The sequence below is a fragment of the Aedes albopictus genome, chromosome 2 (assembly GCF_035046485.1).
Source record: "Aedes albopictus strain Foshan chromosome 2, AalbF5, whole genome shotgun sequence".
In the NCBI taxonomy this organism is placed as follows: Eukaryota; Metazoa; Arthropoda; class Insecta; order Diptera; family Culicidae; genus Aedes; species Aedes albopictus.
The window spans coordinates 353,137,748-353,163,076 of record NC_085137.1 but is presented as its reverse complement, the minus strand read 5'-3'; the positions used below and the strand labels follow the sequence as shown (position 1 = coordinate 353,163,076).

The window sequence follows — 25,329 nt, the reverse complement described above, 5'->3', positions numbered from 1 at the left end:
CGAACCAAACAGCGAAAAAAAGGTCTTGCGATTGGAAACTCGGTACGTGGAACTGCTGATCTCTCAACTTCGTTGGGAGCACTCATATACTCGCCGATCTACTGAAAGACCGCGGGTTCGGCATCGTAACGTTGCAGGAGGTGTGTTGAACAGGATCTGAACGTTTAGAGGTAATCATGCATATCATCTAACAGAGCTGCCGCAACACACGTGAGCTGGGAACAGCTTTTATTGTGATGGGTAACATGCAGAGGCGCGTGATCGGTTGGTGGCCGATCGACGAAAGAATGTGCAGGTTGAGGATCAAGGGCCGATTCTTCAACTTCAGCATAATAAACGTGCACAGCCCTCACTTCGGAAGCACTGATGATGACAAGGACGCATTTTACGCGCATCTCGAATGCGAGTACGATCCCTGCCCAAGCCACGACGTCAAGATCATCATAGGAGATTTGAACGCTCAGGTAGGCCAGGAGGAGGAATTCAGATCGACGATTGGTAAGTTCAGCGCCCACCAGCAGACGAACGAAAACGGCCTAAGCTTCATTTATTTGGTCGCATCCAAAAACATGGCCATACAAACAAACATACATTTAATTGTTCAACATCACATTTAAGACAAGACATAATCAACAATAGTACGCCACATTACTCGGTTTGTGGCTGCCGCTCTCCATGCTCGGTCGCGCCCAATGCTCGCCAAGTCACGCTCCACCTGGTCCGCCCATCGTGCTCTCTGCGCTCCACGCCTTCTTGTGCCAAATGGATCAGCAGCAAGCACCAGCTTTGCAGGGTTGTTGTCCGGCATTCTTGCAACATGCTCTGCCCATCGTATCCTTCCGGCTTTGGCTACCTTCTGGATGCTGGGTTCGCCGTAAAGTGCAGTGAGCTCGTGGTTCATCCTTCTTCGCCACACACAGTTCTCCTGCGCACCTCCGAAGATTGTCCTTAGCACGCATCGCTCGAAAACTCCGTGGGTGAATCTTTTTCGACCGCAGCTTCTTCTGGAGCCCGTAGTAGGCCCGACTTCCGCTGGTGATGCGCCTCCGAATTTCACAGCTCACGTTGTTGTCAGCCGTCAGTAAGGATCTGAGGTAGACAAATTTCTCCACCACCTCGAAAGTATCCTCGTCTATCGTAACATTACTACCCAGACGGATCCGGTCGTGTTCGGTTCCGCCTACCAGCACGTACTTTGTTTTTGAGGCATTCACCACCAGTCCGACCTTCACTGCTTCGCGTTTCAGGCGGGTGTACAGCTCTGCCGTTTCAAATGTTCTAGCGATAATGTCCATGTCGTCCGCAAAGCACACAAATTGACCGGATTTTGTGAAAATCGGCATGAGAGTCCATCAACTTGTCGCAGTCCCCAGCGAGATTCGAATGAACTGGATAATTCACCCGAAACCTTTACGCAGTTTTGCACATCGTCCATCGTTGCTACAATCAGTCTAGTCAGCTTCCCAGGAAAGCCGTTTTTGTCCAAGATTCTCCATGGCTCTGCGCGGTCGATACTGTCGTATGCCGCCTTGAAGTCGATGAACAGGTGATGCGTTGGGACCTGGTATTCTTGGCATTTCTGGAGGATTTACCGTACGGTGTAGATCTAGTCCGTTGTCGACCGGCCGTTGATGAAACCGGCTTGATCACTTTCCAGGAACTCATTTGTTTTGGGTGACAGACGACGGAAGATGATCTGGGATAGCATTTTGTAGGCAGCATTCAAAATAGTGATTGCCCTGAAGTTCTCACATTCCAAATGGTCGCCTTTCTTGTGAATGGGGCAGATTACCCCTTCCTTCCACTCCTCCGGTAGCTGTTCGGTTTCCCAGATCCCTACTATCAGCCGATGCAGAGAGGTGGTCAACTTTTGTGGGCTCATCTTGATGAGCTCAGCTGCGATACCAGCTTTTCCAGCTGCTTTGTTAGTTTTGAGTTGATGAATGGCATCCTTAACTTCCCTCAGCGTGGGAGTTGGCTCCTTTCCGTTCTCTGCTACATTGGCTTAGTCGTTTCCTCCGTTGCCGTGGTCTCCCGTGCCTACGTTCTCCACGCCATTCAGGTGCTGATCGAAGTGCTGCTTTCACCTTTCGATCACCTCACGTCCGTCGGTCAAGAGGCCTCCATCCTTATCCCTGCACATTTCGGCTCGCGGCACGAAGCCGTTGCGGGATGCGTTGAGCTTCTGATAGAACTTCCGTGTTTCGTGAGAACGGCACAGCAGTCCCATTTCTTCGCACTCCACTTCCTCCAAGCGGCACTTTTTCTCTCGAAAGAGGCAGGTCTGCTGTTTCCGCTTCTGTTTGTAACGTTCAACGTTCTGTCGGCACCCGTCCTACAGCATTACCGCCCGCGGTGCGTTCTTCTCCTCCAAAACCGTTCTGTACTCCTCTTCGTTCCGTCGATTCCATGCCACCTACCCGATGGTGCTCTCGGCTGCGTCGTTGATGGCTGCCTTCACTGTACCATAGCAATCCTCTAGAGGGGCCTCATCGAGCTCGCCCTCGTCTGGCAACGTGGCCTCGAGATTCTGCGCGTATGCTGATGCGATATCTGGTTTCTTTAGTCACTCTAGGTTGTACCGTGGCGGTCGCCGGTACCGTACATTGTTGATGACGGAAAGCTTTGGGCGCAGTTTGACCATCACCGGGTAGTGGTCGGAGTCGATGTTGGCGCCACGATAGGTCCTGACGTCGATAATGTCGGAGAAGTGCCGTACGTCAATCAGAATGTGGTCGATTTGAGATTCCGTCTGCTATGGTGATCTCTAGAAGTAACGATAAGGGAGGCTGTGTTGGAAAAAGGTGCTACGCATGGCCATGTTTTTGGAGGAGGCGAAATCAATGAGTCGTCTAGCAAATCAAAGGTCTAGCAAATCAATCACCGTAACTTCCAAGTGCAGTTTTGGCCGTGGTAGATAATCCGCAGGTACTCAAGACAGCATCCACAAAAGTTTATTGGTTTTGCCTTTTTGTCTATTTTTAATCGTTTTCCTTTTCATTCGCTTGGCAAGTGTCTAAAATAGATTTCCGAGCTGCCGCTGGAGCAGCCGTCACCAACACAATCAGATTCTGGTTTTGTTAGTGGCAAATGTGTAGTAGAGTGGGTCATCGTTTATATGGAGAAATGAAAAATTCAATGGTATCCCATCAGATCGAAGCTTTTTTGATCCCATTTCAGGACCCAAATAAGTGTGCAAAATTTGGGCACGATCGGTTATGTCTACGTTTTGCGCATCGCGTTTGAAGTTTGTATGGGGTTTTACATGGGAAAACACACTTTTTTGCATTTCTCGTATAACAAGCTCCAATTTTTCTAAAACCATGTAACCGATAAAGTGAATACATAGCCTAGGGTATCCTGAAAAACTGTCGAAGACCGCGAAGTGATCTGATGCTTATGAAAAAAGTTATAGCGTTGGCATTGCTTGGCGAAACAGCATGATTTTGTTACTACCGCCAGTCGGGTAACAAAACCGAACTTGTAATGAACTGCTGTATTCTAGGTGCATTTAGTAGTTGTTTTGTTAAATTCTATGAGTTTTCTTGATTTAGTAAGCTATTTTCCATGAAAAACTTATTTATTCAAGCTGTCATGGGGGTGACTTTGGGCCATATAACAGCATTGCAATCAGTACGAGAACCCTACAAATGCGAATTAAAACGACTGAAAGTATTCACATTATTTTATGCATAATACGGTGTAGTTTTGAAATAAATGTATGATTCATACTAAATTGAGAATGCACGTCAGTTACTGTGTAGATGATAAAGAAAAATTACTTTCGTCTTTTGAGAATTTTGGTTGGAGTTATATTTAAGGAATAGCAGATGTATTGCATTGGATCATTGAACGTAGATTATGAATGTTATTAAACTTTCACGTTTGTTCGTCTGAAATGTTATTTTAAAGTGACTACACCACTGATAGGTTGTGCGCAAAGGTCGAACTTTTGCCCCACCTTACTCTATGTGTGTGTTTTATTCGAACTCTTGCCCCACCACTGGGGCAAAAGTTCGAATCTAGTGTTTGTGGAATTCCACTAACCGTAGCACAATATTTCGACACTTTGGTAATCTGAATACCGAAAACCAATTAATATTTGATGTTGGAACTGGAATACACTTTAAAGTTCGATCTGGATTTTACCCAAATCAGGGTTAAATTTACTACACCAAAAATTAGTAGTTTTCCGCCAAATTCAGATGAAACAACATTTTTTTTCAACTTTGATCGAATTTTCTCACTAATTCCATCATTTTTAGAGATAATATGTACATTTTGCAGAATTTTAGGTTTTTGCCTAAAGTTGCTACATGACTCGAACTCTTGCCCCACAATTCGAACTTTTGCCCCACTATGTGTAAAATATGATTTTCAAATCTTTTTTGTAAAAAGTTATACATGCTAAAGCATCTTCAAAATATACCTAGTTACGCGAATTCGATTTCATTACAATTCCATTCCATGCGTTGGAAGGACCATCGCATATTATCATTTTTTTTATCAAAAACCAACATTTTGTCATAACTTTTCGAATTATTGATCAATTTTCATAATTTTTGGAGTGGAAGACTCTTTTTCAAAAAGGCTTCGAACAACCTTGACACCCGAAAGAAATAATTTAAAATGAGCTCAAAAACTTCAAAAGAAACTCTTGCCCCACTCGAACTTTTGCCCCACTTTACTCTACAAATAGTGTTGTAACTCAAAATTGAAAAGACATTTGGCGTAACTTTGTTCAGCAAAGTTTAAGCTCATGGGTGGTAGAATCACCAAACGGTATTCATTTATTTGTATCTGCTTAGATTTCTTGAAAAAAGTTGAACTTTTGCCCCACCTTAGTCTATGTTCAATAGTTTTGATTTGCAAGCGATATTTTCTCACATTGAACAATTTTGTTGGAGTTTTAGTGTTTGGCCCAATGTCACCCCCTAGAAGGGGTGAAATTGGGCCAATTTCAATTAGGCTATATCATTGTCTAAATTAAAGTTGAAGCATTTATACTTTGAACAATCCTAAACAATATAAAAATGAACGTGTCTACCGAAATAAACATTGATTTAGAGCTAAAATATTGTCGTAACGACCCACAAAGGGATGGGCTATGTAACTTTGGCCATATGACACCCCCACTGACGGTATTGTTATTCCTTTACATGTTAAAACATAAACACATGCGTGCGGTTCGTTGATTATAACTGTTTTCATAAGCATCGGATCGCTTTGCGGTCTTCAGCAAAGTTTTTCACAACATCCTAGGCTATCATTTTACATTATCGGTTAAAAAGTTTCAGACCAATTTTTTCAACTTATGACAAAAATGCAAAAAAGTATGTTTTCCCATACAAAATCCCATACAAATTTCAATTGCAATGCGCAAAGTGTAGACGCAACCGATCGTGCTCAAATTTTGCACAGATACTCAGGACCCGAAACGGAACCAAAAAAGCTTTGATCTGAGAAAACGGTTCCGATGACCCACACTAATGTGTAGTCGTTTCTAACAATCCGTTATGTTGAAACAACCAAATCTCTGTTTGTTCCTACAAGCTGTCAAAAATATCGACAAATGAAAATATTTGTATTATCAAATAATGAAACAGATCAGTTTAAACTAGAAATCAGTTTGTCGCTACAGTAAACTGAAAAATCGGTTGATTTGAACTAGAATTTAATTGTGTTTACCATTTATTTCTCTGTGTGTGGCTCGTGGTTCTGCCATCGCCCACCATGTTCCATCCATGTCACTTTTCTACGGATTGCCATGAAACGGCCACGAACTCGAAATTTGGAAAAACGAAATAATTGACATACCAGTTACAGTAGACATTCGATAACTGCAACATGTTTACGTTTCACTTAGCGAATAAAATTCGATAACTGCAACGACTGACAGACGTCAAAGAACTGTCAGTTGCTGCAGAATGCAGCCAATGTGCATACGAAAAACATCGCACTGCAACAAAAGTGCATGCGAAAAACATCGCATCGCTGTTGACGTTTCGTTTTGACGGATAGCGGTGCGATAACTGCAAAATTGTTGCACTTAGCGGACTTGCAGTTAAAGCGTTTGCACCGAGCGAACGTCTACTGTATTCTAAAAGGTGAACTTGGATGTGAGTTATCAAAAGGTGTTTTATATACTGGGATGTTCAAGGTGTTCCAAACTGTTCAATAGTGAAGTGCTTCAAATCTACAAGAACAATTTTATGTATTTTCGCCACAAATAATAGCATTGCATAACCTACTGAGATCCGTGAAGCTCTTGAAATCTCAAATGTCATTTAGAGACACTTTGGGAATGTTCCAGGCAGAGATGGCATTTCACCGTAGCGATTCACTGCGGCGTCAGTTTATCGACCACACTGGGGATAGGAACATTTTTCACCACACCAAGAAGCCAGTTTCTCTTGTTTTGGGTGGTGGGTAGACCAAGCGCTAGTGCGTGCTCTTGCTCGTTCGCCTTGGATCGAGTGTGGCTCACTCTTTCGCGCGCATCGCTCTCCGGCGCTCTCCCGTGTTTTCACCCACACCCTAAAACGAAAGTACACAGTAAATGAGTAACTTGCGAAAAGACAAAGGATTTTTAACTCATATTCGCGTACGACTGGATCAGCACAAAAAATGTGCTGATCCGGTGTTACACAAATTTGCGTGAATTTTCACACAAGTTTGCATGAAATCTTTTGTCTTTTCGATCGCTGCGTGAAAGTTACTCCTTGCTCTGTGTACATCTAGGTGTACATAGATCTTTCCGTGCAGCAGTCACCGAATCATCACCATGGACCATGGTGTCGCCGGGGCGAGAACTCTCCGGTGTTTCACCGCAGCGCGCACTCTGGCGCAAAAACCTCACTGGAGCGCGCGCCCAGGTGATTTTTTACACTTTCACCGGAGAGAATTTTAAAATCGCTCTCGCTACACTGTTGTGTGGCCTAGTGCTCAGGGAGCTAAGAGATTTATTTCTACCCACCAAGCTTGCGCGCATCCGAATCGCAGTGGTGGATCCACATATAAGAGACGGGCTCCTGTTGAGATATACAGCGTGAGTGGTGTATTTTCTATTTCTCTTTCCTACACTGAGGATATGGACATCTCTGGTTCCAGGTCAGCCAAACTATCTTTGAGTCCAGAACTTCAGGTCTACACTTGTGACAATAGCTTTTACCACTACGTTAAGTAGTGGTACATAACCCATTGTACTTACCAAAGTAGTTAGAGGATCAATAAGCGTTATTATATTTTTTCGGGATATTATGGATTACTGTTATGAAATTGATAAAACATCCACTGTAACTTTAAGAAGACTTACTGGACATGATAGATTACAAATCGTGGCTTTTAATGAAAGAAGTTACCATTACACCCGTAGACTTTAAGATCTAAACTCAAGAACAGTTTGGGTGACCTAGGAATCCCGACGGATCTGATACTGTCTATTAACTTTTCAGAAGACTTGCTGGACATGATAGATTACAAATCTTAGCTTTATACTATGAAAGAGGTTGCCATTACACCCGTAGACTTAAAGATCTAAAATCAAGAATAGTTTGGATGGCCTAGGATATCCAGAAAAAAATTCTGCATAATATTCTACCGTTTTTATACTAATGACCAACAAAACTACAGAAAAACGTAGGAAAAACTCCATAATAACGCTTGAAAAAATCCGACTTCAAAGGCTTAAAACAATCAAATGTTAGATACTTGAATGCTAAAAATAACTAGTAGTAGATTGTATGAGCACAGCCTTAAATAGAATTATTAAATCACTGCAAGATAAAACACGCCTCACTCTGTTTTCGTGTGCATCATCTTCAAAGGAGAGGTTGTTGAGTAAAAACAAACACAAATAGGTAGATAGAAGCAGCATACTGTCTGTTAGGTTAGTATACAATAGGAAACGAGAAGAAGCCCATCTAGATAAGAGAGAAGATGTATTGTTCAGTCAGAAGGAGGACAGTGTGTGTACAGAAAGGTCGGAGGAGGTAAGAGCCACAGTTAGTTGAAATTAACGAGATTAATAAAGGGGGAAATCTAGTTCATCTGGGTTATTTCTAGTATACTTACATAGTATGTGGTGTGTCTGAGGCAACTGTTGGTATTGTTAGATAACATAATGCTAATATAACGCTAGATGCTGCATATAAACAAAGTGAGTGTCTTACAAGATAATGACTACTAGTAGGTCTAGCCACTGCCGTCGTCGTCGTCGTCGTCGCCGTCGTGGTCGTTGATGATGATGAAATCGTGGGGGTTTGGTGCGATGAAGGGTCTCTGGAAGGCAACCGAAGGCTGGACGACGAAGAAGGCGTCAGCAGCGAGGCTTGCGACGATAATGATGCTGCTGATGGTAACGACGACGAGTATGGCAACGTTTTGGTGCAACCGGTTGTGGTAGCTGTGCTGCCAATCGGCTCAACCGGAGCACCGTACGAGGGATCACAGGACGATAATGGCGGTGACGGGGCCAGCGGTGGTGGCACCGATTGTGGTGCACTCGATGTGGAGGAGGCTCTCGCTACTATAGCTACTCTCGATGTCGTTGAGCGGGGGAAGGACGGCGGAGGCTGTTGATATTTCGATGCACTAGGTTCAACGGGAGGGCCTGATGGAAATGGCCCGCTTCCGGTGTCGTGGGAATAGTCGCTCGTCGGCACATCAGTCGGCGATGGGCCATCGAAAGAGTCGACGACGGTGGAGACGCAGGGTTGGGCAACGTTCCAAACGGAGCCACTTCTCGCAACTACATGGCTGGAGATAAACCGAGAGAGTTTATCTAAAATAATCGCCGAGCACTGGTACGACGATAAGTGGAACGGATGGAATAGGTTGAATGGGTAATGAAGGCTGATTCCGGAATTGACTCCTGTCGGTGGCTCCGATGCAGGCTTGGGGATGCTTTGAAGTCCACCTGCTGGCGGTGGCTGGGATGATTTGTTTTGATTGTGGGCCTTTGGGCGGTGCTTCTGATGCTTTTTGAAACTGCTGACAGTGCTGCCGGGGGGTTTGAGTTCCGGTGCGGTCAACTGATCACAGCCGATTGTTTCGATCCAACTGGGCTCCGAGTGTGACGTGCGATAATGCGCTTTCTCGCACGTGAAACCCATATTATGACATCTGCAATGGGAAAGAGAGAGCGAGAGAAAGGGGATTGGAATTATTCTGAATTGCAATCATTGCTATCTGTAATTGAAATCAAACGATAGAACTGGTTTCCAGTGGATGATGCATCAGAATGATGTGCCATAAGGTTAAATTGAAAAATATTTATTCAGATTGATTCCATAATGGAACGATATGTAGATTTTGTTAGGAAGATCTATTGGTAATATTTGATTCTGTATTGCTCCGGATGTGACAATGTACTTAGTAAGGCCATTTCAATTCAGTGGAAAGTGCTAGTTAAAAAAAAACTTCACCTTTTAAATTGTTTATTGGATGAAATGGTGTAAATATCATATAAGACCCGATATTATGACAAATATTTGTATCAGCCCCTACGAAATGCAATATCCCGCTAATAATTTTCGAAGGTGGGGAGACAAAAAGCCAAAATGAAATTTGTATCAGCCCATTACCACAAATATGACACTGAGCAGTACTTGGTTTTCTGAAAAGGTTGCGTGTTAATTATTGTCTTCTTAAAAATTGTGACGTTTCCGAAATAATTCGAGAAACTGTAATAATAACAGCACGAGAAACGTACTATCATCTCCAGGTAAAATGCCAACCAAACTTTTCCAATGCAATTACAATTAAGAAAGCGATTCACATTCATCTTCGGAATTCCGATCCAATGGTATACTATACAAGTCGAAGCTCTCCGTTTGTTTCTTTCCGAAGACCCAGCTTGCAAATATTTGCCAGATATGAACTAAATTAAATCTCGTATTCTTGTTTGCGGTGCGTGTTTGCCCATAGCAATCAGACTCAAACGAAACATGACGACAACGATGACGATGATGATGATGATACCTACTATCGATCTGCCTGGCAAAACATCTGCTCACAAACGCGCATCAATACCAATGGTTGCATCGTTCCTCGAGTATTTGGCCAACAATTCGTTTCAGTTCTAGTCTAGAATGCATCGAATAGTTCCTATCATCGTACGAAAGGTTGGATCTCATCGACCGGATAGGCAATGCCTATAAAAATGTTTGTCGTTCTTTGTTTGCCCTTTGTTCAGAGTATGGTTTGTGGAAATACTGACGAGTCGTTGGAAGTAAAAATACAGCATGTAATGGCAATACCTACTAGCTATCATTACATGAGAAAACTAGGTAAAACCAAGTGTCACTGGAATTTTAACTAATTGAGTACAGTTTATTAGACGACTAACGGCTTTTGGTCGGTCATCGCTTAGGTTTATGAGTTTTTTTTTTGAAATCATAACGACACAATTATGCTTTAAAAGCCTAGAAAAGATTCTCTATCAAAGTAGAATTCAAACTTGATGTCTCTAGATTGTTACTCCTTGTCTTCTCTTTGTTCTAAACAAGTCTTTATTATATGAAAATTCATATTGGGTAACAACTAAAGTAGCGGTTGCGCATGGTTGAAAGCAAGGTTCGTGAGATGAATATTTTGTTAATGAGAATTTTTCGATCCAGTCCTGCGAGTTGCTCCAATTCGCATTCAAATCTAATAATCGCTTTTAAAACAAATTCAAAAGTTCCGCCACTGACTGCTGCAGCGGAAATCTGCTCCACTCTCTGTTTGCAATCTACGAGATTACATCTTCAAGCAAATCCAGCGCGCGATAGCGACTGCAACAATGCAGCTCTGGTTTATTGCCCACTTTATCCGTGCAATTTTTCCTTTGGCCCGAGAAACTCCCTGCTTTATTTACCGCCGCAGCCCGACTCAACCAAACCCACCGGGTTTTGGCAATAAATATTTTCCATTTAAACCTCGTTCCGTGCTTCTTCGATCGTTCTTACCCCACCCACCGGCTGACCTAGCAGGATACGTTCCAGCTGCCTACACTCCTGAGGGCACGGAATTTGACAATGCTGACTCTCACACCATCCTGGCAGGGGAAGAAGCCATTTTCAAGCCAAGACCAACACAATATACCTACCGTCTTCGTGCTGAATTTTTGTCAGAAATGTGCCGTTCCCAGCTTTAGCACACCAAAACTGCACAGCTAAGGTGTTTGGCCCCAACTGCGACCTCTAAGAACTAAATTGTAATGCCTTCTTTTGGCGTTGACTTGCAGCCTTGGGAATTATTCTTTTTACTCAAAATTTTTAAATTGGAGTGCTTTAGCTATCTTTTTCTGTGCTTAAACAATGTCGTGAAGTAACTGTAACAGTGAATATTGAACATCAGTTTTCTCGAGAAGCAAAACAACGTCATAACACGAATTATCAATGGCCAATTTAAGATGAGGTTAGTTCACAGAAAAAAACATATTTATCATTATATGGCTATGAAACACAGAGAAACATGTTTTATATTTATGTGTTGAGGTATCCAAACCGTATTTATTTTTATTATATTGTCCTGAGCCGGGGTCCGTGGCGTAGTTGGTCACACGTTCGCTTCATATGCGGATGGTCATGGGTTTGATTCCCAGCCCCGGCACTTGCAATTTTTCGTCAGTTGCTTTTCCCCCGAGAGCACCTGACACTGACCCTCTTCTGAGCCCCATGGCTCAAACGGACCCGGATGCCTGGACATCGGCGAACTGCTACTCATAATGGACCCCCAAACGGACTGGAAAGGAACAACGGCCATCCATCATCATCCTTGTGCTCATCATTCTACTAGGTATAAAGTAGAAAAAGTGAAAGCAGCAGAAAGGAAACCAGTTCGATAAAGAAGAATAGAATCTAGGCGCTGTACACAATGTAAGTGCAGCTGTCAATTGAAATTGCTCACGTAGTGCCCCAGTGGACAATAGAGCTGTAAATTAGGTTAAGTGATTAAGAATAAAAATATTGTCCTGAAGACTATTAGAGACTATTATCTCTAATTAAAAAAAACGATACCCAGATAACCAAAAAGCATATACATTCCACCTGCTTTCCGCTGTATTACAGAAGTTCGACTGCTATACTGTCTTAAATGAGTAACTGATCTGCTACTAAGAACTTGACAGCTGTTGAATAGATTGTGTTCAAATGGACGATTTGTTGGGTCTACATCCAAAAAATACTGTCCAGTACATCCGATGCTCCCTAAATAAGCTCTTATTGAGGAGAGTGAAGAAACATCCGAAAAGGGAGAGAGATTAAGAAGGCAGTGGGAGAAGGAACGTGAAAATCTAAACATATTTTTGTTTCATTTTATTATTAACCTATATGTTTAGCCAAAACCTACATTTAAGCAGCACTTGAGGCGCATATACAGCTGATTTTCATTAAACGACCTGCTGTACAGGAGAATTTTAACTGCACTGTTGCGTAGTTTGTAGTAAATATTGAGCGTTCACTTGATTATTGTTCCCAGGTTAAGTGAGCAATGCACAATAGTGGTCCACAAACCAGATTTACGAGGAAAAATGCATTCAACGCCTTCAGCTTTTAGGAAAATATGATCTTCTACAAAGTTGTCCCTAATAATAAGGCCCTCTTTACAATGAGCATGAAAATAAGGGTGGTCCATATTTTCAAAGAAATTGGTAAGCAAACATGTTTATTTGCAAGAATAACTATATACATTCTTCGGGAAAGTTGTAGATTTATCAATTTTGAACAAGTTTGCTGAAGACACTTTTTATGTTGCCAGGGCCGGATCTAAGGGGGGGCCGGGAGGGCCGGGCCCCGGGCCCCCACATTTTAGGGCCCCCCACAAAAACTTTTTTTGGTTGCTAACATTAGCTTTATTTCTCATATTACTCAAGAACTGTTCGAAAATAAGGAAAAATATTTTTGGTCATCTCTCCGAGGGGCCTCCACATCCGCTTGGGCCCCGGGCCCCCACAATTCTTAATCCGGGCCTGTATGTAGCTTTAAAATTGACTGATCTAGTGGTATTTTTCTGAATTAGCTTAGGGTGGTTAAAAAAACGGTTTTCTGGTGTTAACTTTTTCTGTTTGAATTTTTCATCAAAGTCGCCCAAGAAACACTTGTAGAGCATTTGAAGACGCGTCGTTTCGTGCGCTGAGATAGTCGTTATCTCTTTTGGTTCAAAAGTTACAGGCGTTTTTCATAAAAAATCATAGTTTTTTAAAAAGGTGTTATGACGGGTCGGGGCAAACATAAAAAATATCTTTTGCACGCATTCAAAAGAAGAAATGTTGTTATTAAACATATGAAAAAAATGAAGGGGTGTTATTTTTGTAACTCAAGTGAAAAATACTTGAAAAGTGTCTATTTTTTTCTAGAAAATCATCAATGTCTTTTGAACGGAGTGACGTAGCAACATTCTCAGCGCACGAAAATGCGCGTTTTTGGAAGCTCTAAAAGTCGTTCTTAGGCGACTTTGACGAGAAATTTGAAAAAAAAAAGATAAAGCAATAAAACGACTTGTTCTAGCGTCACCCTATGAAAACTATGGGAAAATGCTCCAAATTTGGTCAAAACAGTTTAAACGCTTTATCTTTTTTGTTTCAAATTTCTCATCAAAGTTGTCTAATAATCATTTTTAGAGCTTTAAAAAACGCACATTTTCGTGCGCTGAGAATGTTGCTACGTCATTCCGTTCAAAAGATATTGATGATTTTCTAGAAAAAATAGGCACTTTTCAAGTATTTTTCACTTGAGTTACAAAAATACCCCAACCCCCCCCCCCCCCCCCATTTTTTGATATGTTTCAAAGCAATATTTCTTCTTTTGAATGCGGGCAAAAGATATTTTTTTTATGTTTACCCCAACCCATCATAAACTCATTTTGAAAAACTATGATTATTAACTTTTGAACCAAAAGAGATAACGGCCATCTCAGCACACGAAACGACGCGTCTTCAAATGCTCTACAAGTGTTTCTTGGGCGACTTTGATGAAAAATCGAAACTGAAAAACTTAACGCCAGAAAACCGGTTTTTCTTAAACTACCCTAGGCTAATTCAGAAAAATATCTCTAGATCGGTCAATTTTAAAGCTACATAAAAAGTGTCTTTAGCAAATTTGCCCAAAATAATAGATCTACAACTTTGCCGAAAAATGTATATAGTTATTCTAGAAAATAAAAAAGTTTGGTTCCCAATTTCTTTGAAAATATGGACCACCCTCATTTTCATTTATATTGAAAAGAGGGCCTTATTTTTAGGAACAACTTAGTAGAAGACCATATTAATCTAGAAAATCATTTGAAGGCGATGAATGCATCTTTCCTCGTAAATCTGTTTCGTGGACCGCGCCATTGCGGCGGTGTATATGGCGTTTTTTTTGAATCAGGAATTTGCACCATTTACCGGGGTAAATCTTTTGGGACGGAGCGCGAAAAAGTTAAATTTCCATACAAATTGCACAATTTTAGCTCACCAGCACTCTTAGATTTCCCAACAAAACTGCAATTGTTATCCCTCATTTGGAGGAAACACTCTTAATCTTTCGATTTCTAGCATTGACTACTTAGATAGATCGACAATAAAAAATATACGACAGATAAAACTTTTTCAGGTTTTTCGGTTTTTGGTCACTTGTTGTTCAACTTGTTATGGTAAACCCCACATGCAACGTAACCAAATGTTTGTTTGCACACATACAAGTATAAGTAAGTAGTTCAATTAAAACAGTTTACATCACAAAAAAAAAACCCTAAATAATCCACCTAGCGGTGATGGCGCCTTTCTCGTGCTCTCGAAAACCCTTTTTAACAAAACTCAAGTGACATGTTGATAAATATCACACTTTCTTACGTTTAACAAAAAGCCATTTCATGGCAACAGAAATCATATCGTTCGTCTGGCTTTTGAAAAAGCCGCAATCTTGAATTTTAAGCAACCATTTTGGATTTAAGTCAACCATCTTGTAAATTCTGCTTGTCAATTTTTGACTCTATACTTCTTTCCCATACCAGATAAATCCATATTGAATGGGTTTAGAGCCTAAAACTACATTAAACAGCCGCAATCTTGAATATTGCCCCACCATCTTGGTTATTCTGGTTTCTATTTTTGGGCTCCGGAAATACTGCCTATACTAAATATACCTATATTGAATGATTTATTAGCCTAAAACGCCATGGAGCAGCTGCCATCTTGGATTTTAGACCACCATCTTGGAAATTCAGGTCGTCCTTTTAGAAGTCTGGACATCTTTCTAATACCAAATATACCAATGGTTAAGAGCCTAAAACTTCATTATCTTACGCCATCTTGAATTTTTAGTCGCCATCTTGGATTTTAGACCGCCATCTTGGATATTCTGGTCGTTATTTTTGGAGTCCAGACATCTTCTCCATACCAAATCTACTCATATTGCATGGTTTTATAGCCTAAAAACTCCATTAAACATACGCCATCTTAAATTTAGAGCCTGTAACCTTCGAAGAAGTTTCCACCATAAAATCTGCCCTTTGGTGTGCTTTGCCTTATGATCATAACACCAATGTTAGTAAATGTAAATCTCATGCAAAAGAAAATTTTGAATTGTTAAAATAATATCGATTAAAATGCATATTTTAGAACCCTATTGCCCATGGAATAAAATGAGAAAATCAGATAGGGCATTCGAAGATAGGTAGCGTTAGCTCGACTCGCATACTCGGCTATTTTCATCTTGTAACCAAGACCAGCACTCAACTGTTCGAAGCCAGCAATGTGTGAGGAATACAATTCTTATTGGGAAATTATGTGTGCGTGGAACCTATGCCTCATCCGATAGGAGGGAAATCTACCCAAAGAGGATAAAAACCCTCTACACCCACCATGAGGGCTCTTTATCCTGGGAAGCATCGAAAAGTGTACAGAGTGCTATTTCAAAAGTTATATTCAGGCTAAGCATGTTCTAAGTAATAGTTAGTGACACGTTACAATATCAGCTCGCTAATCGTCAAAGAGTGTTACCTCGCGACTGAGTATCGTGATTCACAGAATTCCAACCGTGTAGTGAGTTTCCGTGAAGATCCAAGGACCTAAACGACACGGGTTGAAGAGTGCTAGTGGTAGACGATCTCCGAACTATCGGCACTGGGACCTCCCAGGTGGTCCATCGGCCGTCCGTCGAAATACGGCCAACTCAAGCGCTCCTGAGAACTGTGGCAAGTTATTCCCGCCACCCTCAAGCCAAGTCATCGGATTCCAACCTCCCGCGGCCTACCGAGCAACCACCCGGCCACGTGACGCATCCACGGGACACGTGGTACCCGACAACAGCCCAGCGAGTCACCGAGAATCGTCGAGAATCGTGAGTTGAGTGTTTTAAAGCTAGGACACCAAGATTTAGAGTTTTCAATAAATAATAGGTCATAAAAATTCAATTTTACTTGTGTCGCGTAGTCCCTTTTGCATGCACTAAAGAAGGCGGTTTGTGAAACGGATTTAAGTCGTCCGAGTGGTCTAAAAGTGAGTATTCTCTAGTGTGAATTGTCGGCCCTGAGATCGATAGAGGTGAGCTGGCCTAGGGCGTGCGGACGCCCATGCCCCAGACGCGTGGGCGTCATCGGCAGTTACAAGCCAGCATCTTGGATTTTTGACCGCCATCTTGGATATTCTGATCGTCATTTTTGAGATCTTCCCCATACCAAATGTAACCATATTGCATGGTTTTAGAGCCAAAAACTCCATTAACATACACTTTTGTGGGCTTCGTGGCCGAGCGGTTAGCGGCGTCAGTCGTTTAGGTGTCCCGTTAGCCTCGGAGTGTGGGTTCGATTCCCGCTCCAGTCGGGGAAAACTTTTCGTCAAACGGAAAATTCTCCACTGGGCCACTAGGTGTCATATGTACTGTCCGTTGCCTAATGTTGTAGTCAGTCTGTAATGGCCGAATGGTCGAAGACGGTGTAATTGTCTTTTTTTTATTTTTGTGCCGCCATCTTGGATTGTAGATCACGATATTGGATATTTTGGTTGCCATTTTTGGACTCCAGACATGTTCCCCATACCAAATATACCCATATTTCATGGTTTTAGAACATAACACACCATTGAACAGCCACCATCTTGGATTTGGAGCCGCCATTTTGGATTTTAGACCACCATCTTGGATTCTGGACATGTTCCCCACACCAAACATACCCATATTGCATGGTTTTCGGGCCTAAAACCCCATTAAACATACACCATCTTGAATTTTGAACCACCATTTTGGATATCAAACCGCCATCTTGGATATACTGGTCGTCATTTTTGGATTTCAGATCGCCATCTTGAATATTCTGGTCTTCCCCATACTGAATATACCCACATTACATGGTGTCAGAGCCTAAAACACCATTTAACAGCCACCATCTTGAGTTTGGAGCCGCCATCTTGAATATGGTAGCCATTTTGAATTTTGGGCCGATATCATGGAATTTCTGGTCTCCCGTGCTGATTTCCGCACAAAATTCTTCAACCATGCTAAAGATTATAAAAATCGCCGCAGTAAGATGTGGCGCATGCCTTATGATGAGGCTTGGTTCAGCTTTATATACGGCCAGTTCTACCGGTGCTGGTCCGGACCACTGAAATGGCCATAACTCCGGAACGCCTAGACCGATCTAGAACATTTTTAATATCAAACAATGCGGTAAAATTCCGGTCCTATTCGAGCAATAATCCAAAAAATCAGCCAATGGGAAAGTGCCTTACAAGTGAGTGAACTTATTTTGCGCACAGACATACATACATACACACATACATACATCATCTCTATTCGTCGAGCAAAGTTGGTTGGTATATGTGACTAGACTCTCCGAGCCTTCTATCGAAAATTCGTTTTTGAGTGAACATATAGCCTTTCAGTACACTTTGACTAAACAGATGAAAAAATATGCAAACCTGTTATTTCTCAATAGCATTGTGCTTGTTCGTCGCGAAAGGGATATCACCCCTACAAACAAGCATTTCTATCTACACTTGATTTAAGCATTTCTAGGTAAGTCTAAGATAAGCGTTCAGTGTTTTTCTGTGTTGAATAGACTAAACTGCTGTAATTCTGCAAAGTGACGTAAGCGACATTGACAGTTTTGGCCCATTTTTTGGTGATTATGCATAAAACTCTTGCTCATTCTCTAAGTTTCTTTCCACAGATGATAGATTACGACTAGATCTTGCATTCTAATACAGCAGGCAAACCACAGTGCTATTTTTACACCAGATATTATATATAATATACCAAAAATTATCGATATTTTGAATGGCGCTTACGTCACTTTGCAGAATTACGGCAGTAAAGCTTTCTGCTTCCTAGTGGGGTGGAGACGCGCGATAGAATTTTCTTTTTGGCTTTTTTCACGTGGAAAAGTGGTCGATTGTGGAGATTTCAGCGATTCTTGCTCTCTATAATAACGTCTGTCTTACTAACATTTCTTCCCATCCTCGATGACCGTAAGGACGTGGCCGGTGCCGTTATAGACTTTAATAAAGTTGAGAGCTCTCGAACTCATTGGCTCTCTGTGCAATTTCGATAGCTTCGGTCAACTACGAATTGTGCGGTCATCCATGCTCATGTTCATTAGGCCGTCCCTAGTTTTGCAAAAATTGGAAATGTTATAAGTTCGTTAGTGGAAAATGATCGTTTAAGCTTATAAATGATCGTGTCAAAATTTGAAGTTCATATCTCAAGGCTAAGTGGTCCATCAAGGGGCCTGAACTTGTCAAAAATGGTATGGGACCAAAAATACATGAAATTTACTCGATTTTAGGACCCTGAAGGGCCGAAAATGTGCTTAGAATTGCGATATCTCTACCCATTTTTTAGTTATTCAACAAAATAGGGTTGGTGTCCTTCGGGATCCAAAAATAAATTATCAAAAATGCTGATTTTTCGGTTGATTTTTGTCATAACTCAGAAACGAGTAGATATATCGCAAATCTAAGCACATTTTTGGCCCTTTAGGGTCCTAAAATCGAAAAAAAATTCCATGTTTGTTTGGTCCCATACTATTTTTGACAAGTTTAGGCCCCTTGAGGGACCACTTAGCCTTGTGATACGGACTTCAAATTTTGACACGATCATTTCTTAGCTAAAACAATCAATTTCCACTAACGAACTTATAACATTTCTAATCTTTTCAAAATAAAGGACGGCCTAAATGTTCATGCTCAGACTTATCGAAAGAATCTTTGATTACACCGTTCAACACTAATTTTTGTTATGGGATGAGAAAAAAAAACAGGGATTTGGGACACTAGGGTAATTGTTCCCATCGTTGCGGTAGTACCTATTGTTGCGGTAATGGCAATTGAGCACTTTTTCGACTGAAATGTTACCAAAAGGTATTTTTAATAGATGTATGGTGCTTAAATTATGAGATTGCACCATTTGTTTGCTTAAGATTTGCCCAAAAACCTATTTTAAAAAAATATTTTCATAAATGTGTTTGCTGCTGTGTTCCTATTGTTGCGGTAGTGTTCCTAATGTTGCGGTATCCCATATGATTTCAATGGGATACCGCAACAATAGGAACAAAATACCGCAACATTAGGAACACATACCGCAACATTAGGAACACAATGATCTTTCAGATAAAAACGAATAAAATGCTCATAACAACATCAAAGTGGCAATATTTCGTTATTTTCCCGTAGATTAAGGATGGATTTTATTATTTTCAATTCAATCCATGTAAAAAGTTTGCTTGGGGCGATACAATTGTGGTTTAAACATGAACCCAGCGCTTAACTCCTCCATGATCGGATCAATTACCCTAGAAGTGTCATAGTGAAAGAATTTTTGAAAAATATTGGACAGGGCATTCTCAGTATATGACCAAAGTTTGTATGGAGAACTTGGGGTGTTCAATTGATATGTGCATTAAATCGCGCTGTGCATATATTTGGGCGTTAGGCAATGACGATGAAACAAACATAAATACCGAAAACGCCTGAATATATGCTTGACACGTTCAAATGCGTATATTAATTGAACTCCATGCAACTTTGAAAGCCCGGTCCAATATTTCTCAAAAATTCTTTCACTATGACACTTCTAGGGTCCCAAACCCCTGTTCTTTTTGCCTTTCTCGTACACCAAGGTGTACCGAAAGGCTATATGTTCACTCCAAAAACGAAAATTTGATAGAGCCCCCGGAGGGGTCAAGTGTTATATACCAATCGACTCAGCTCGACGAGTTGAGATGATGTCTGTGTGTATGTATGTGTGTGTGTGTGTGTGTATGTATGTATGTGTGTGTATGTGTACAAAAAGGTCACCTCATTTTTAAATAGTAAATATGAACCGATTTCAACGACCGATGGTTCATTCGACGGGGTACATTGCCCCATTGTTTCCTATTGAAAATGGTTCAGATCGGTCCAGCCGTTCCGGAGTTATGGCCATTTAGGTGTTCCGGACCGGTACCCCAGGAAGGGGCCCGATATGAAAATGCAACAAACCCATGCATGCGACCCATCAAACCACGGCATTTTCGATTATCTGATGAACGGGAAGTAGGAAAATAGTCTCTGACTATATCTGAACCGGTAGTGTTCCGGAACCGGTTCCGGGTGTCCCGCCGGAAGTGGCCAAATAAGAAAGTGAACATAACCCATGCATGCGACACGTCAAATAGCGGATTTTTCGATAACCAGTTGAATGGTAAGCAGGAAAATAGTTTCAGACCATGTTTGAACCGGTAGTGTTCCGGAACCGGTTCCGGATGTCCTGCCGGAAGTGGCCAATTAAAAAAACTGAACCAAACCTAGGCATGCGACACATCAAAGAGCGGCTTTTTCGATAATCAGATGAACCGTAATCAGGAAAATAGATTCAGACTATATCTGAACCGGTTGTGTTCCGGAACCGGTTCCAGCTGTCCCGCTGGAAATGGTCAATTAAAAAAGTGAACCAAACCCATGCACGCGACACATCAAAGGGCGGCTTTTTCCATAACCAGATGAACGGTAAGCAAGAAAATAGTTTCAGACCATATCTGAACCAATTGTATTCCGGAACCGGTTCCGGATGTCCTGCCGGAAGAGGCCAATTAAAAAAGTGAACCAAACCCAGGCATGCGACACATCAAAGAGCGGCTTTTTCGATAACCAGATGAACGGTAAGCAAGAAAATAGTTTCAGACCATATCTGAACTAATTGTATTCCGGAACCGGTTCCGAATGTCCTGCCGGAAGTGGCCAATTAAAAAGGTGAACCAAACCCAGGCATGTGACACATCGAAGAGCGGCTTTTTCGATAACCAGATGAACGGTAAGCAGGAAAATAGTTTCATACCGTATCTAAACCGGTTATGTTGCGGAACTGGTTCCAGGTGTCCCGTCGGAAGTGGCCAATTATAAAACTAAACCAAACCCATGCATGCGAAACATCAAATCATAAAAAAATGTTTGTTAACCGGATAAACGGGCAGCAAGAAAATAGTCTCTGACCACACTTAAGATTATCGGCAGTTTTGCAGAATCGGATCCAATTGCTGAAATTACGTAGGTGAACAAAATCGATGCAAGCGATTAATATGTGTAAAAGAAATAAATTTTGATAAAAATTTAAGCGATCTTGTCAAATTACACCATTTTAGATTCCTGAGGATCAACGTTGTATGGAAAAAATTTAATTTCATAGCACCAATCCTCTTTTGCGTCTAATTGCGAACAATTTTGATGCAACTGGTTGAGCCCACGCGCTGTGTAACACGGTTGAAATTTGAATGGGCTTTAATATGGGAAATTTCGCTTGCTTGCACTTTTTTTTGTCAAATTTTACATGAATCTTATAACTAATGATAATAAAATATAGGCTAAAGTGCGCAGAAAAAAAAAATGCCGAAATGTCTTGATAATGATCGGCCTCCAGTGCTAGTGAAGGTGGTCAATCAGTCAATTAAGAGATTTGATATTTTTCAGCTCGGCCTATACGTTTAACATAGCGTTGGAATATGAGCCACCAATAAGTTTCCAAATTCAATTATGGCTTTGATAAAATTCTTGCTTTTCTGAATAAGGCTGACACAAATTTCGATTTTCTCTTAAGTCCAGAGGGGTCCCCTCTTGGAAATTTTGGTCGGAATTCAACATTTTGAGGAAGGGCACAAATAAATAAACCAATAAGTTTTTCAATTTTTAAGTGAAATTAGAGTCTTCCAGAAGTTTTGTTTTATCAAATGAGTTAAGCGGTTTTGCTAAATTTTTTAAGAATTTTTTCATTAAATACATTTATTATTTATCAACTCCACCCCCCCCCCCCCCCTTGACGAGTCAACGAGCACTGTGACAAAAGAAGAAAATGAGATTTATTCCGTTCTAGAATATTCTCAGGATTCAGGAACACTTCGACTTATGGCCGGAAAAAATGTTGAGTACATATTCGACGAGAAAGGATCTATCACCACTAGGTGGATTAATCTGGGTTTTTTCTCATCCCATAACTCCGAATTTTGTAAAATTTTGTCGAGCAGTGTTATCAACCCGGAAACGGTGGGTTTCCTTAATTTTCATTTATTAACCTTCGAGCGATCACGCTGTTGGCTGTTGTATTTTGTACAACACGTTGAAAAAAATCTCGCTTTTTGTACTTAGCATTAGCGTGGTGCAGTCGGAGGTGGCCAGGCGCGTGGGTTACGGAAGGCTAAGGCTCAAGTCAGTCGAGAACCCGAAAAAAATCTGTGCAGTGCATGCAGTCAACCGTACTAAAGACTGTTTCGCGTTCAATTCCCAATCTAGTGTTCTCGACTTCCTGTTCATAGTAAGTCATTGTGCTTGCTACACAATGTTAAATTTGGTAAAGAAAATACTTCAATTAATAACTGGCAACGTTTTTTTATCTCTATTAACGAGATTTTTTAGGAAGAACTCATATTTTGTGAGTTTGTCAGGAATGGGATTCGATCCCAGGTCCTCGGTGTGATAGTCATGCGTTCTAACCATCCAACCAGGTTCGCTCCACAGCTGTCAAGGTGCTTAACTAACACTAACACTAACTTTAAAAAAATCAGGTCAAGTCCGAGTGAAAACATAGAGCCAGAATCAAAAGAAAAATTTGTTTAAAAACTCAATTCTTTACCACAGCTCTTATAATACGACTCACGCATACTATTGATTTGTTTTTTCTCCAGTCTGTTCATTATTAGCGCCAAACCCTAGCCCAAGCGTTTCTCGTTCTATTCGCAGCTTAGCCTTTCGGCGATGAGATTGCTCTTTTCTCCAAAGAACCATATTTCGCCCGTTCCTGCCGGCTCGGTCCATTTGCCACCACACAGCTCGATGCCAACCAGGCTCGGCCATCAGAGCCGTTCCCAATTTTGTGCCAAAAAGCCTCCCAGCGCGGAAGATGTTTGCCATTGCTTTGCTTAGCTTTTGTGCTGTGGCAAAGAAACACGTTCATAACGAATGCTCGGCGTTTTCCGACCGTCGAAATGGTGGTCCAGAGATGAACTTCAGACTATAGGAATTTGGAAACAGCGAATTGAGAGAGTTTCAGGAAATATAAAATAAACAGGAAGGAAGCATCCAAGCTTCACTGAGCAACACTATGATATACAAAGCTGCATACATTAGACGCCAGAGGAAGTCTGCCAGATGAAAGGTGAAGCTTTAAAATGTATACATCAAAGATGAGCAAACTTCGCAACAGACGAGCCCTCAATGTTGGAGGCAATGTTCCCAGCGGAATGTCTCCAGAGTATGGTGCAACGCTAGCGGTATAGAACTGACTTTCGATTAACAAAAGCACTGACTTATCGAAGAATCAGCAAAGTAAGGAAAAAAAATCCCGAATCGGCTACTGAAATCCGATTACGAAACAAACAATCCCCTGAAGCGTTCCGTGTCTGATTGTTAGTTACCGAAGCGGAACGCTGCCCGGCATGTTTGCAAAGATGTGTTCGATGGAGGTTGAGATTTATGATACAAAATTCAATTAGGATTGTTCCCCATTGGGGAATAAGTTGAATGTGTTAGAAGAAAGTACTTTCAGTTGTATAGAAGCATATGGCGGCTTCATTCTTTGATAATACTGCTGTTTGCACTTACGAACACTTTTTTTAACATTTTATTCCACAAAATAACAAATAATTGAAAAGAAATCGCAATAATGTCGTGAAAGGTGCCAAAAATCATTTAGAATGTGTTTTTTCTCCTAAGTAGATCTAGTTGACGCTGCATTCGTTCTGACCAAAGTTTACTTTTCATAAACACAAAGTTCAGAACGTGTGTATGTACAAAAGTCTATGAAAGGAGAGAATAGTGTGTAAGATTACAAGAAGTTGATATACATGTATGTATACCCGAGCAGAAGGGCAAATACCGTGCAAAGAGCAACCTGTGCTCTAGTACCTCAAGTTGGTATTGCTATATTATTCTACGCAATGTTATGAGAACACCACAATAACAAAAGGAGTTATTTGAGCAAAGTTAGGTATTGATGTGGTATAGTTGATATATCTGGGAAAATAACTGAATAACAAGATTTGTTATTACATCATTGAGCTATCGAAAATTGTTCAATTCAAAAGCAAGACATGTTATTACTTTGTTATTTCATACCTTCTGGATAACAAATAGAGCACTTGAAATTTATGATATGCATTCATTATTGAAATAACAAGACTTGTTATTTTTCAGGTGTTATTTAAACAAAATTATGGTATTCATTTTTGTTATTTTGCCTCTTATGTCCACCTAATGAAGAACATATCGAGGTATAATGTTTTTTAAGATAAATACCTTGATATGTTATTTTGTTGCTATTCTTTTCTGCTCGGGTATGGTTTATAAATGGCCTCAACGGACTTTGGTACTGGATTCAATATGCCACGAACGACTCCCGAGGAGACGTGTGGTAGTTTTTACCGTTGTTGATTTTGGGACCAATCAGTTTAAATAACATGTGTCTACTTCTTTGGAGTCCACCACAATAATTATGACATGAAGATCTGCAACCTCGAGGTTGCAAAAGTTGATTTAAAAGCAGGTTTCACTACAGTCGGGATATGTACTGTGAGAAAAAAATGTTCGTATGAATTAAAAGCAGTAAATAAATTTATTAGAGTATTTTGACACCAGTGGAAATGTGTGGGAGCTTGCAAACATTTTAATATTATTGTTAATAAATGCCACATATGAGTTCTGTAATTGGCAGATTTGAAGATTATTTCTAGTTGTGTGTATTTTATTGATTTATTATTATATCTTCCAATGACTCCTCCCAGCATTCTTCCAGAGATTTTATCTGATATTACTTCAGGAATCGTTTCCAATATTCTTCCAGCGATTCCTAAAAAGTTCACCGACGCTTTCTCCACATACTTCCTGGGATTCCTCCAAGAGGATGTTGG

General features: G+C 41.0%; 1 protein-coding gene across 23 annotated transcripts in view; it reads right to left on the bottom strand.

Moving 5' to 3' along the window:
* The window catches only part of LOC115253727 (glutamate-gated chloride channel), a 773,621-nt gene that overhangs the window by 184,605 nt on the left and 563,687 nt on the right, over positions 1 to 25,329 (bottom strand). For all 23 annotated transcript variants that reach the window (XM_062852730.1, XM_062852735.1, XM_062852734.1 and 20 more), the window contains one exon: positions 8,074 to 9,123. In XM_062852730.1, the coding sequence (XP_062708714.1) occupies positions 8,074 to 9,113 (1,040 nt within the window). In that variant the 5' untranslated portion in view covers positions 9,114 to 9,123. The remainder of the gene's footprint in view (positions 1 to 8,073; positions 9,124 to 25,329) is intronic.